A 14,648-nucleotide genomic window follows, 5' to 3' on the forward strand; every position below is an offset into this window, starting at 1 on the left:
ACTGACTTGCAGTTGCTGTAGCAGCAGCAGCATCAGCAGCAGCACTTTTAAACCAATATGTAAAGAAAAGTACAAATGAAAATAAAATAACCAAGTTGTAACAAGAAGCACAAACAAGTGAACAATAAAACCACTTAAAAAGCAAGCAGCAGAAAATTTCCCTCAACCCGTGGCGCCACACGACACCCTCGTATAAAAACTAACACGCAGAACAGCCAGAGCTTGAGAAGTATCTGCAGCAATCGTACTCGGCAAACTGGAGTAGTCAGAGTGTCTGTCCGACTGGCTGTTATTTCTATATAAAAAGCAAAATAATTGGCGTGTCAGACATTTTGTTACGCCCAATTTAAGTGCTTCCTTCGGGACGAGAACGAGGAATTTTTGCGTACGACTATCCCGATACCAAACAAACCAATGCAATGTAAGGGTCAAAAAAACTGAAACATGTTTTATGAAAATATAGAAGATTAGGGAACGGAACAGGAAAGTGTATACATTTTAAAGTGTTACCAATCGGGGAAGGTTTGCCATAATTTGCTATATTGATTGCTTTTCATTGGCCTAGTCTTCAGGATTTATATCTGAGGTAGGAGACCCAGCTTCTATCTCTGATGTACTAGTGGTAGGTTCGGCGTCCGTGGTACTAAACTCGGCCTCAACGCAATCTAATCTATCTAATGAGCCATATACTCTATCAAAAAGAGTATTAGATTTTAAATTCTTAGATCTTAAATTATCGTCATTTTTTTTCTCCTTTTCTTTCCAGAGTTTGTTCTCCATTACCGGTTTATCTAATTCGTACCACCACGGCATTTCTATATTCTTCACTTCACCTGTCCTATATTCATCTTCCGAGGGTTCTGTCCCAGGTTGGAGGTCAATCAAAGTACTTGTCTGGGGGTCACCCTCGGAGGGTCTAGGTTCCGAGGCAGTACAATTAGATACGCCTTCAATTTCGTCTTCACTATCATCCTCAAATACCCGCTCATAGAGACTCTTTTTACCATGGTAGCGCTTAAACTTCATTTCCGGTACGCTACCCGTCCAAGTAAAATTTTGTACACTACTTAAATCAAGATGCGAAGTCCTCATCCTTTGGTCACCCTCGGAAGTAGACGGACTAGGTTCCAAGGAACTGGATGTAGATGCGTCTTCAATTTCATTCTCAACTACTTTATTAGAATCATTCTCCTCCGTTGGTGCTGTATCAGTCGCGACTTTCTTGAAGATCTCAAAATACTCATGGGGGCAAGTTTGAGTCCACCGGATATACTCACCAAAACTTTCTATGGTTATTTTTCTGTAGTTTCCCTTTTTCAAGTATTTTTCATAGTGACCTTGCGAGTCTTCGATCCAATTACGGTCCATATCGTGCGAGTCGAAGGCGTTGACTTCAACTTGCTGAGGAAGCATTGCCTTCTCGATGAAGACAAGCAGCTGATTTGCCAGTTCCGGCTTCAATTTCGGCAGATATTCCAACAAACCTTGGAGAAATATGCGGGGCATCTGGGAGAATCTTATCATTTCAAGTAGACTACCAATGTACTGTATGCGATCGTTAAAGTTGTGAAATAACCAAATGAAGGCTGCACAGAAAGTCTAAAGGGAAGTAAAAAATGGCAAAAAATCTTTTATCTGGTCCCCAATTGACTCACCTCAATTTCAGAATGCACAGCCAGACCGTCCCTGCCAAGTAGGAGGCAGCAGTGGGCATCACTCATCTCCCGAAAATCCATGGTTCCCACCAAGATCAGAAAGCTCTTGCCAACCCGCATCAACAACTGCGCGGCAAGAGTGTACATTCCCTTTTGCATGGCTGCCTTGTAACAATCAAAGGCGATCAGTTCGAAGAAGATGTTTTTATCGTGCAGACATTCGACGATACTCTGGATCAATTCCAAACACGTGAGGTACTCGGAAGCCATCAGAAGCTCCAGAAGTTGGGAGCACTCGCAGTGGACCACGTTGTGGGTCATCCAAGCGTAGACGACCTCGAACCACTTGGCACTTATCTTCTCTTCGGGCAAACTCACAATGTCCCCGCTGTCGGAATCCTCGAACAGCTTAGTGTAGATCCGAAAAGCCTGAAGCTTGCACTTGTACTGCATCTGCCCCAGTAGGATCGTGATTTCTGCATCCGGGTTGCTCTGCAGCATCGATTCTGTCATTTTTGGCTTCTGTCCGGAGGCAACAAATGTAACACTCGGCACACATTTCATGGACTGTTGATATTTTTCATAAATATATGAGAATGGATGGCTGGGCACAGGAAAAACTTCCTGAGGAATCCCCTGATTGCGAAGAAATTTAAAAATGTTCATGATTCTATACAAGCGTAAAATAAATTGATGTGATTCTTGAGAAGTGATACTTTAGACTGGTGTAGCTAGGAGAGAAGCCAGAGTATGTCTGAACGAATTTAAAAAGGTACGTTGATCTCTTTGTTTTCAGTTGTCTGATTAATAACAATAAAATTATTTAACAACCCGAATACAGGACTTGAACGCAAATTGTATTGATTAAGTGACTATCCAGACTATCAATATTTATATGAATATTTTAATTACGTTATTGTCCCGCCATTAATATTAATAGGCGTGACTAAAGAATTCTTACAAATTAATCAAGTGCATTCAGTTGGCATATTGACAATGTCCTCGCATTCATTTCCCCTCGCTGGGGGCTTCCGTGCGGTCGCTGGACGATCCAATTAAAATTCATTAATTTGCCGCATTAAAATGGCATTTATTAAATACCGAAACGGCCAATTGGATGAGGCATTTAAGAGTCATAATTATAGTTTTTAATAGAAGTCAAGCTCGACTAGGTTAATCACTGATTCGAAAACAATTATTTACAGTCTGGACAAAGAGGTAGTGCATTTCTAAGCAGTTGAAAAATTTGAACAAAGGCCCATCTTACCACATTTACAAAACAAACTAGAGCCACTTTGCATGTCTTTGCAACATTTAGCAAAGCCCTGCATATAATTACACTAACTCGTACACCCATACACCCGTCCGTATACACAATATGTCGTTGCAACTCTGCGCACTTCCGCTCAAAACCTTCCACTTCCGGCCGACAGTGCTTCGAAAAAGTACACAACTAGCCAGAAATAGCCAAACTTTATCCGCACATTGCATGTGCCACGCAAATGCAAATTTTATGTACTTGCATTCCTTTTTTCTTCTCCGCTGGTTTTAAATTTTATAAAATTAAATCCAAAATACGAGGAGAATGAGAAAAATAAAAGGGAAAAGTGTGCCATGGATATTAGAAAAAGGATCGCATCGGCTTCGGCATTATCGCCCTGTGAGTTATGGCGTCAAAAAGCAATCAATTTTTAATTTTGCGTTTAATTAAAAATGCAGGCGGGGCGCAATTAAAATTATACCATGCATTTAACATACGGCGTTGTCATGAGCAACGGCGATGGCGATGTCGGTGCCACGTCGAAAGTTAGTCGCCGCTTAAATGACAGTAACCAAAATCTGGTTTTGTTGCAATCAATCATGGCCGGGTCGATGGGTGGCCGTTGCTCGCTCAGCATCATCGGTAATTGGAAATAGGTGGCATCGTCATCGTGATTGCGCGGTCGTCGTGTCCGCAGCAGCTACACACACACATGCAGACACCCTAGGACATACGAGCACTCCACAGATACAGATACAGACATAGATACATCGATATATGGAAAATGTTGCAACTGCGTTGCGGTTTCGGCCCTTGAAAGTTGGCCGCGGACATCGTACCGTTCGCGGCACTGGGTTTATTAGCATGCCTCGGTGGCGTATGAGTGATATTTCAATAATGAGCATTCAATAAATTGACAATAATTATCGCTGAACATCATATAACCAATTTGCGTCGCATCCGGGTAAACGATATATGTATGTCTGGTCCTGGAAAAAGGTGAAGAGTGGTCCGAACTGATTACACTGTCAAGTGGCGATGACAAATATTGTCCAATTGACAGATTAAGCCAATAATGACAGCCAAACAGAGCAAAGATTTCGACCACAGTCAAATCACTTGCCATTAATTTTATCCACGGGTGGTGAAAAATGTGATTACCCAAAACAGGGGCACGTCTGCTGCCTGGAAATTATACGGACATGAAATTTAATCATTCTAATTTGTTAAATTTATGAAGTTTATTGCTAGAGCATAACAGGCACAAGTGCTAAAAGATTTTTGGGGGGCTTTTAGTACACTTTACAAAATATACTTTGCTGTTAAAGTTTTTAAATTTTATGTTTATTTAAGGACAAACTGGGATGGATGCCAATTTCCATAAATCGCTTACATACTTCAATAAGCTCAAAGATTAATATATCAGAGAAGGGAGTTTTTTATTCAGCATGGCTTTCCTTTTTATATTTTCCTCTTTTTTCCACGCCGGACTACCCACCAACATTACTTCCTCCCAGTTGGATTTCATGACGTTTTCCGCAGTGGCGGTTTTTTCCTCCATCCACCAGCTTCTTCTGCCATTGTTTTCCGCGCACATGGAGCTTAGGCATTTCCCCGGCTACGTGCGGAAATGTGTCTAAATTGTGTGTAAAAATTTCGCCATCGCGTTGTTATTACATTTTTTTGCGCCCCTCTTGGTCGGTTGGCTAGATGGGGTGACACCATATGGCCCCGGCAGATAAGGCTAAGTAATTGATGGACATGGCCAGCAGACGGACTGGCTTTTGTAAGTGGTTCACTTAGGGGACCCGAGCTGCGTCAAAAATAGAGGAATCGAAAATGAATTTCTGAAAAAATTGCAAGTTAAAGAGTCCTTAAAGTTGGGGCTTGTAATTTGGAAGGATAATACAAGAGAATACTCTCAACTTGAAAGGAAATCTGAAAATTTAATTACCTCGCCCAAATAGGATTTCCGGAATCCAGTCTATAACTTTTAAACGTTTGCAAACCGAGGCCAATTATGCCCTACCGTTTCTGGGCCCACCGCAATATGGCTCCCCCAGGCCTCCCACCAACCTCGAATAACATTTTCAATTACCATTTTGGGCAACTCAGTTAGGGCCGCACCCCCTTATCCATAGCCAAGTTGAACTACGAAATTGAGACATGTTGTTTGAGTACATTTTGTGGTTTTGCCCTAGTAGACGGACATGGTTGGGGGAATTTTCGTGTTTTGTGTATGCAATTTTAAATGCACATCGCAGCTCGCCCAACCGATTCCAAGACTTCGAACCAACTGGACCAGCCAGGACCCCACTGGCTGGCCCGGTCATGTAGCTGTAACGAGCCGCCTTTGTTTGCTAAAAACTTATCAAGGCTATGGTCTGGCCATGGGCAAGTGGAATGAGGAGTCCTGGGTAAACAACAAGCAAATGTCTGCAATGATGATCCTGCAGCTGTCTTCCTGAACATTGCTTTCCTCCCATTCCAACACTGTCCTGCTCAATTTTTATACAAACTGTCGATTCTGGGTGGGCAGAATCTCTCTCTCAGTTCTCTATTCCGTTGGCTATTGTCCTGGCGAATGCCTGCCGTGGGATGTGTGTGTGTACTTTAAAGGTCCTTGCCGGTCTTGCCAGTCACTTCCACATGATTGGGCAATTCACAATCTTTTTCATATGGTCACCCCGACTGTGTTGTCTAAGCCGATGACTCAATTAACTGCCAAACGTGCTTTGCAGCCTGTCAGATGGAAATTCTCGAACAGAGTATAGATATCTGCTACCAATTAGCCCACATAAGCAGTGTGAAAATTTGTACTTTAAATATTAAATCCTTAGTCTTGAGCTCGCTTCCCACTAAATGGAACGTGCAAAATCCAGGGCCAGCAAAAAGCTGTCATCGAAAGCAGAACAATAAATATGCGCTGCTCATGATTAATGATTCGCACGCACAAAAAAGCACAACATCGCCGTGCCAGAAGGACACCAAAGTTCTGGCCAACTTGAGGGCAGGAAGAAAAAATAACAAAAACAATAATAAAGCAGCTAAGAGCAACAACTACTCTGTTTGGCTTTGCGGGCAGTGTAGCGTGTATTAAGGGAATTAAAATGTTATTACATAAAACAAGAACAGCAAGCTCAAAAGGCGGTGGGTCAGGGTAGGTCAGTGGGAGGTCGGTGAGATGAGGTGAGGTGGTTGCCAACAAGACACGATGGCGACGCTGTTGCCACTGATCCAGGATAACGATGTGATAATCACACCCATCACAGCCACTCAGACCCCTTGGCATATGACAGACGATGGCCGAGAGAAAAGCCCGGTCAGATAACAACGCCAGGTGACTTGTACATAATTCCACCAATTTTTCCAAGGAACTTAATTTTACGCTTTTGAATTTCCGAAATGAAAGCTTGGATCCCCGACAACCTTTGTCTGGCTTTAATAAGTTTGCTTAGTTCCATCCACAGAAAAGTGAGCCAGGCACTCGGCTGGCTTTATTTTCTTCTTCAAGCTCTTCTAAAATTTATACAAGCAGGCGGTTCTGTCTTTTATGCCATTTTAAATTGGGTTTTTTTAGGGTATCCTTTGTTTTATATCGCTCTACGCGAGTCCTAATATTGGGAGTCGGCTTTGAATTTTAAAAAAATGCTTCTAGAATCCAAAGTCGACTTGAGTATTTTATTGCAAAGAATGGCAAAACTGGAATAAAAAAAAATTGATGAGAAATATAAATATTTATCCTAATCTTATGGTTAAACTAACATAATCTGATCAAGAGGAAGGCACAATTGTACTTGGGTGAGATGATGGTTGTTCTAAAAGAGAAAAGTAAAGAGTCTTTGTTGAATTTCTTATGTGGGACCTGGAGCCTTTGAGAAAATGCAACTGTTACCGTACGATAATATTACCTTGTCTTTTTTTTTTTGTAAAATTTCAAGTGACTAAAATGTGACCTTTGCTACAAATTCTTGACTCTAATTGAGCAATTTTATTTATGGGAATTGACATCTGTTTTTAGGGTGGGAGCATGACAAAATGTATACCAGATGCAGATTTCCCAGATCCAGAGCGGGACATACTTATAAAGATCTAGGGCATAGAAAACTCTTAAAGATTTATATTTCAAAGATAAAGTTTCTGGAAATCTTATGATGCTTATGAGGTCCCGAGCTTTATTCGTTTGCATACTTTTCATCCTGAGCTTATTCACTTTAAAACTAATACTGCATTGGGGAGTCCTGCCACACCTGTGATAATGTGGGTCCTGTCCACAATTTCCCACCCACAAATCAGCAACTGCTCATTCCCAAGACGTGCGATTAATTGTAATTTTCTAAATTTCTGGCTGGAGCATATAAAGGCTCAGGTCCAACTTCTACTCATTAATAGTCGACTCTTGTTCGAGGCAGAATGCAGTTCGAAGATTATCTGAAGTATCCTGACATCGCCTGCCGATGGTCCTGGGCCCGACGCTTGGAGTGGCCACGGCGTGGACATGAGAAGATTCCGTTCGAAAAATTGCAAACAGTTTGTTACTATCTCGGGAGCTTCTTTATGGGTTATCAGAATATCGGAGGGGTCGTTTACTGGTGCCTGTACGCTCTGAAGGCCAAGGATAGCACCACTTTCATAATAGAAACAGCACAGGTTTTCGGCTCCCTAATGCTCACCTGTGTGGGCTTTTCGAAAATATGGTGTTTCACCCGGCGACGACACCAGATGGAACTTGTAATGGCGGAATTGCATGATTTGTATCCCACAACCAGGAAGAGCTTTTACCGGCTCCAGCACCACTACGATTGGGCCGATCTTATAATGAAGTATGCGAACCTATTCTACTTTGCGTTCTACATATTCTATAATGGATCCCCGTTGGTGTTGCTTCTGTGGGAGTACATTACGGATGACCAGAATTTGAGTTACAAAACGCAGGCCAACGCCTGGTATCCCTGGAAGGTGCGTGGCTCTGCATGGGGATATGCCTTGGCTATATGGGTGTCTACTATGGCTGGTAATCTGGGCATTTTCCTGACTCTCGCCATTCTCAACATTCTCTGCGTGTGTACTGTCCAGCTGGTGATGCACTTTGATGGACTGGCCACCCAACTACTCAGCCTCGACTCCCGAAATCCACTAGCCCATCAGGAGCTCAAATATCTGATTCGCTACCACCGGCAACTAATCGATATTTCAGACAAAGTTAATGAAATTTTTGACTCTATTTTCCTCACGAGCCTGATTTGTTCCACCCTTGCCATTTGTATGACTAGTGTGGCAGTCCTGCTTCTGGACTTGGCACCGGCATTGAAGAACATAAATGGTCTCTTGGCGTTCCTCGTCTACCACTTCATGATGAGTTATTTGGGCACCCAGATCAACTTGGCGGTGAGACCAGAATCACAATACCCTAACATTCGGTTGTTGAGTCTTATTTTTCAGAGTGAAAAAGTTCTGCCAGCTGCCTTCTACAACAATTGGTACGAGGGAGACCTTCCTTATCGGAAGATGCTGCTAATCTTGATGCTGCGAGCCTCCAAGCCTTACAAATGGAAGACCATTAAGCTATCAGAAGTTTCGATTTTGAACTACGTGGATGTAAGTTGTGCTTTATTTTATAGAATTGATTTTTTCTAACAATATTTTCTTTGTTCTTACAGACATTAAAGACTTCATATCAAATGTATGCCTGCGTTAGATCAATGAACTTGTAGTTTCAGAAAAAAATATATTGTTATATTGTGAGAATCTAATAAATATCAAAAGGATATAGTTCAACCCAACTGAGACTTTAAACCGAACATCTAAATATAAGCTTTAGAACGCATACTCACTTTTCAAGACTCAAATGAAATTCAAGAGCATATGGCGCATAAAACCTATGAATGATGTCTCGTTCTGGTTTATTTGTTTATTAATTTCCTTTATTTTTGTGTCAAGCTCGTAATGATGATGCCGGGGTACTGACTATGAGGGTTTTATGCTCCTCGTCTATCGCTGCTGATATCAGCAGACGAGTGACGCTCATTCGGCACTCCATTTCCGGCGGAAGTGCTCCTCGCGCGGGGGCCAGACATTTTTGTGTGTGCTGTGCCTGCATGTTTAAGGATGTGAATTGTACTTGGAGCTTGTTTACTTCTTTGTTTATGACGCTGGCTGCTCTCGCCTCGTTTACGAGACCATCCTATTGCCAGTTTTTATTGTTGCTTTTATTTTGCGGTCTACTTGGTTGCGCCTCATATGCTCCTTGCCCCGGGATATGCTGCTCCGTCCTAGAAGCCTTTTTGTTTGCCATTGATTTATGGTTTGGTGATTCTGCTCCTCGCGCACAGGATTTGCTTTTTACTGTTGGCCCCGACCGCCTGTCTCATCAAGGTTTTGTTGCGGTAATTAAACTCTGATTGGTTTTCAATTGTTTTTATTGATTGGCAGTTAGCAGAGTTGGCACTTCTTCGTTTTAATCGGGCTTCTGTTGATTCGCAATTAGCCACCAAGCGTTGTGGATCGACGTCTCGGGTCTGAGTGACTTAAATTTTGGTTGAAAACTCGTTTTCAAGGCACAAATTTATGGACAACATTCAGGGAAGACAAACAAAGGCGAAAAAGTTGGCAGCCGCGGCAAATCTCAGCCCGGTGCAGGTCAATTGCCAAAGGACTCAAATCGAGCGGCAGCTGCGCGTAATGGACAATTTGAATTATCCGTCCGGTGGTGTTGGCCGGAATCGGAGGAGTGTGAGTAATAGTTTTGGCAGCCACCGCCTCTTTCACTGGCCTGGCTCCGGGATTTATGGAGATCCACGAGCCAAGGGCCACTACATCGAGTCTCGCACTTGGCAAGGGCCACAACCACTTCCACTCCCAGTTCCACATCCACATCCATCTCCTTCGTCCTGGACGCTGACAAGTGCAAAAGTAAAGCAAAGTTATGGCCGACTCGACGACTCGTTCTGTTCGCAACTGTTGGACTTATCGATCGAGCGGCCGGACTGGCCGGGCCTTTTAAACTAATTAAGGCCCGGTAGAAGGAACAACACATGCTACTAATTTGCGAAATTAACGTGTTTGTTTTGGCCGCACTCGAAATAAATTACCGAATAAACAGCAACAAGAAAAAAACCCAAATTACGACTACGACTGGCCAAAAGGTGAGGGCAATGGCCATAAATTCGCATCGAAAGCGAGTTCCTAGCTGCAACTTTTCGCTTGCCTTGTTTACGCCCCAAAAAAGGTTTGCCTTCCGAGTCCTTTTGGCCCATCGCAGAAATTACAGCCAAGTTGAAAATTTATGTGCAGCTCCATGGAAATTAAACGGCTTTAGCACAGCTGCTCGGACTTCCGGTTTCCTGAGGCGCTATCCTATTTTGACAAGGATCTATGAAAATAGTGTGAAAAATTATTGTATGCCACGCCCGCCATCGTCCCCGTCCTCCTGCTGCATTCTAAAGCTGCTAAATTAAGATAAATGAACACATTTAGCCGGGGGGAATTTATTTGTTTTGATAAGCGAGAAATGAGTCTGGCCAGATTGTTGGGGCCTCTCGTCCGAAAAGGGTATGCTAAATAAATCTTCCAGGCTGAACGTATGTTTTGAGCGTGAAATGCATTAAAAGGATACAGTCCTGTTTAGCTTTTTACCACAATTTTGGCTTTTCCTTTTGCCAATTTACTGAAAGCCTGCCGAAACTCAACAATAAAGAGGCGAGTGTCCCAAGTATTATGATTCGGCTACTTGGGACAACTTTTTTAATATGCCCGGAAAGATCAACAGCCGAACAGGACTCAAGTCAAAATGACTTTGGCTAATAAATAAAGTTTTGGAATGGCCAGGTAAACACTCAGCATGACCCACAAAAAGTTTGTGACCAAATAAAGCGAAAGCACCGGAAACCAAACAAAAAAGATGAAATAGTGTGGCAAGTTGAAGAAAGTAGTTCGCCCAGAAATTGTTTGCCGATGTTGCTTAGATTTTTTTCCTGCAATTAGTTAACCTATAAACGGAAAGTGTTGCATATGAATTATGTGACCACAAAATGCCAACAAATTGCCGAGAGTCCGGTAAACGAGAATTTATGATCGAGATAAAGGAAAAAGTGTGCCAGACCAAGGAGTTACTCTATACCTAATACCTCTTAGCAAATTATATTTTTTAGTTATAAGAAATGTGAAGTTATTGCTTGATATTCTATTTCAGAGATTGCCTTAAATATGTTATATTATTAGCCAATTTAATGACCTCAAAAGCACTGGACTGAAATGCCTTTTTGGTACTTGCTCTTCTCGTTTATAGAAACACATTTTCTGGTTTCAGTTTGTAGGTGGCCAAAATGTTGTCTGAAATGCTTTGGCTTAATTTATCTTGTTGTCAGCCTGGTTGGCAGCAACAAATGCAGCCGCAATAGTTGAATTACTCACACACACGATCCTTCCGAAACTTGCCAGGTGAACTTCCTGGTGAAAGTGAAACTGGGTCGCAAGAAAGTTTCCGCCCCCTTTCGACTTTCGCCTTCCGCCTTCCGCCTTTCACCTTTCCAATTTTTTTTTTATTCGTATGAGGGGGACGACGAAAAGATAAAATGGACACACCCTATGTGCTTTTCGCTTTTAGTTGGCAGTGAGGTGAGAGAATTCTGGGGTAGAGTGTGAAATAAAATGAAGAAAATTGCTGCCTACTTTCTGGCGCAAAGGTGGGACGGGAATTGGGCACCAAAGATGGCCAAGCAATTTGTTAGCAGGTCGAGCAGAGAGCGTCTCACTGCAAATGTAATTTACTGCCAGACGATATACGCAGGGCCACCGAAATGTTTTGGCCGAAATTTATTTGCGGCCACTTTACCAAAAGGGAAACTAAATGAATTTTAAGACTTTTTCCAACCCAAGGCTAAACACAGTAAGTTAAATTTCCAAAATTCATTCCTTTATTGTAAAAGTATATTGTTAAGCCACATATATGTACTTGTCAGCCTTGAAAAGTAGTTTGTTTGGGAACTTTGCCTACTGTCTAGACGGTTACTTGTCGAGACATCATAAAAAGTATCAGTGCCAAGATAGTCTGGAGTTTGCACTGAAAACAATAAGTATATGTGTGTTTTACTGAGCTTCTGGCAACGCAGTGGGGACGGTCTTCTCGAGTTGTTTTAAGTATTTCCTGGCGAAATCGATTCCCTCCTCGGCGTTCTTTCGCAAAATGGGAAGCAACTTCGCCAGGGCCTCCATTTCCAGCTCGTTCATCTGGGGAATTTCCAGGTAGCGCTTGATTCCATACCGTCCCAGTTCCAGGCTACTGGCGAAGAACGGAGCCTCTGTCAGTTCCGAGGCAACGAAGGCGCACTCGACCACACCCTCTTGACCGCCAATTGCTCGCAGAAGGGAGTCCACAAACTGGGCACCGGCATACGCCATCGATAGAGTGGCCGATCCGTTGCCGGCCTTGGCTTTCACCACCTCGGTTCCCGCCTCCTGGATGCGATGAATCAATTTCTCGATCTCCTTAGCTTCTCCCAAGTACGGCGGCTTGCAAGTGGAGAGTAGTGGCAAGATCGTTATTCCCGCATGACCGCCAATAACCGTGATGTCCACATTACCGGGATCCTTGCCCATGGCAGTACCTATGAACTTTTTGGCGCGCACCACATCCAGAGTGGTGATCCCGAAGAGACGTCTTGGATTAAATACCCCGTTGGCCTTCAGCACCTCCGCTGCCGTAGGAACAATCATGTTGATGGGATTTGTGATGAAGGCCAGAAGAGTACCAGGACAGGCGACACTCACGGCACTGGCCACCTTCGCCGCCACACCCCCGTTGGCGGCCATCAGCTGGTCCCGTTCCATGCCCGGCAGACGAGGCATCCCGGCGGCCACTACCACTACATTGGCTCCCGACACGGCAGCCTCCAGCTGACTCTCGCCCACAAAGGTGGTCACGCGTCCCGGCTTGGAAATGTGCGACAGATCCGTGGCGATTCCCTTCATCTCGTTGATGTCGTGCAGGGCGAGTTCGCGTATTCCTGCATTCTGGCGGATGAGCAGCGAGAGTGGCTGCCCGATTCCTCCTCCGGCACCCACAACAGTCACCTTGTAGTTTCGGGCCAAAAGCCGCCAGGGAGAAGTCGATGCGACGAGCTGGGATTTTAGTCTTCCAAGTAGCATCATTTTGCCAAGACTGAAAATAACTCGAGATTGAAGCTGTCACGTTCTGACTTGGCCGTGCAAGGCCTACTAGGCTTATTAAATTCTACCTTATCGAATGAAAAAATAGCTGTCAAATCCCATCACAGACCAGTGTCGTTCTGGCTTAGAATTTTAGTTACCAAAAAACGAAAAAAAAATTCTAAATTGAATTTAGGGACTATTCCGAAGATGATACTGCTGCGGGCATGCGCCCGCCTTCCAAAAGTACCGCTGTGTGTGTGTGGGCGGCAGTTGGGCGTGCTGGATCTTTGCGGTTGCAGCTGTCGACGTGGTCTCAAGGTCACTGTAGTGGGGGCGGCGGGCGGCATCGGCCAGCCCCTGTCCCTCCTTCTAAAGGCAAACCCGGATATCGATGTCCTGTCCGTACACGACCTCCGACACACGGCCGGAGTGGCGGCAGATCTCTCGCACATCTGCACAAAATCGGTGGTTAAAGCCTTTGAGGGTCCGAAGAAACTGAAGGCAGCCATGAAGGGTGCTGACATTGTGGTTGTTCCGGCGGGACTGCCCCGCAAGCCTGGCATGGCGCGATCCGACCTCATTGGCGTTAATGCTTCAGTAGCGGCGGATGTGGCCATCGCGGCAAGTGACGTCTGCCCCGGGGCACTGTTGGCATATATTACCAATCCGATAAACACAATCGTCCCGCTTGCAGCCGCCATCCTGAAGCGCAAGGGCACTTTCGATCCCAATCGCCTATTCGGAGTAACCACCCTCGACTGTGTGCGAGCCAAGACATTCCTGGGGGATGCCATGAACGTAAATCCACAGTCCGTAGAACTACCGGTGATCGGTGGACACACAGGCACCACCATCCTGCCCATCATCTCTCAGTGCAAGCCGGAGTTCAAGGGAGAAGAAATGGAGCGACTGGCTTTAGTCGACCGGATCCAGGAGGCAGGCACGGAAGTTGTGAAGGCCAAGGCCGGCCTGGGATCGGCCACTCTCTCAATGGCATATGCCGCCAACCAATTCGTCTGCTCGTTGATCAAGGCGATCTTGGGCAAAAGCGAGGAGGACGTCGTGGAGTACGCCTATGTGGAATCGGACGTGACGAAAGTGGATTTCTTTGCGACCCGCATCAAGCTGGGCCCGCAAGGCGTCATGGACAACTGCGGCCTACCGGAAATGGACGAGTACGAGGCAGCGGCAATGAAGTGCTGTTTGGTCGAGTTGAAAAAAGATATCGAGTTGGGGTACAAGTTGAGCGATGACTTTAAAAATAGGGAGTGCGAGTAATGGTTATGCTTCTTACCAATACTTTGATGAATGCAATAGGTTTTAAGAACTATTCGTTGTTTTAAAAAAACATAAAAACTCATAAAATTGAAATGTATAAATAGTTTTATAAAGAAAATTACGATCTAACGAGTCTAAAGAAAAAGCTAAACCAAAGGAGGAATATCTCCCACCACTACGGAACAATACTTTCACCACAATTTACAAGAGATCTCCTTTAAGTTTACTTTTCAAGTTTTTCCTCAGCAAAATTTAGAGTCCCGGGAATAAAAGCCGCAGTCGCAGCTGGGGACTCAGCACCAAAG

At 44.2% G+C, this 14,648-nt stretch overlaps 4 protein-coding genes across 4 annotated transcripts; 2 read left to right on the forward strand and 2 right to left on the reverse strand.

Moving 5' to 3' along the window:
- Positions 1-561: 561 nt before the first annotated feature.
- On the reverse strand, positions 562-2,321 carry LOC6493542. The gene is made up of 2 exons (XM_001957932.4): positions 1,656-2,321; positions 562-1,599 (listed from the first exon to the last, which is right to left on the reverse strand). Exons 1-2 carry the CDS (start codon positions 2,319-2,321, stop codon positions 562-564), a joined length of 1,704 nt encoding a protein of 567 aa, XP_001957968.4.
- Positions 1,441-8,729, forward strand: LOC6506387 (putative odorant receptor 69a). The gene is made up of 4 exons (XM_001957931.4): positions 1,441-2,427; positions 2,497-8,304; positions 8,359-8,514; positions 8,577-8,729. Exons 2-4 carry the CDS (start codon positions 7,330-7,332, stop codon positions 8,628-8,630), a joined length of 1,185 nt encoding a protein of 394 aa, XP_001957967.1. The 5' UTR covers positions 1,441-2,427; positions 2,497-7,329; the 3' UTR covers positions 8,631-8,729.
- A 3,079-nt stretch (positions 8,730-11,808) lies between these two features.
- LOC6493541 (malate dehydrogenase, mitochondrial) lies at positions 11,809-13,099 on the reverse strand. Its single transcript, XM_001957930.4, has one exon. It carries the CDS (start codon positions 13,063-13,065, stop codon positions 12,004-12,006), a length of 1,062 nt encoding a protein of 353 aa, XP_001957966.1. The 5' UTR covers positions 13,066-13,099; the 3' UTR covers positions 11,809-12,003.
- A 68-nt stretch (positions 13,100-13,167) lies between these two features.
- Positions 13,168-14,436, forward strand: LOC6506388 (malate dehydrogenase, mitochondrial). Its single transcript, XM_001957929.4, has one exon. The coding sequence runs from the start codon at positions 13,273-13,275 to the stop codon at positions 14,341-14,343; it is 1,071 nt and encodes a 356-aa protein (XP_001957965.1). The 5' UTR covers positions 13,168-13,272; the 3' UTR covers positions 14,344-14,436.
- Positions 14,437-14,648: the final 212 nt, after the last annotated feature.

The sequence above is a fragment of the Drosophila ananassae genome, chromosome 2R (genome assembly GCF_017639315.1).
Source record: "Drosophila ananassae strain 14024-0371.13 chromosome 2R, ASM1763931v2, whole genome shotgun sequence".
NCBI lineage: Eukaryota > Metazoa > Arthropoda > Insecta > Diptera > Drosophilidae > Drosophila > Drosophila ananassae.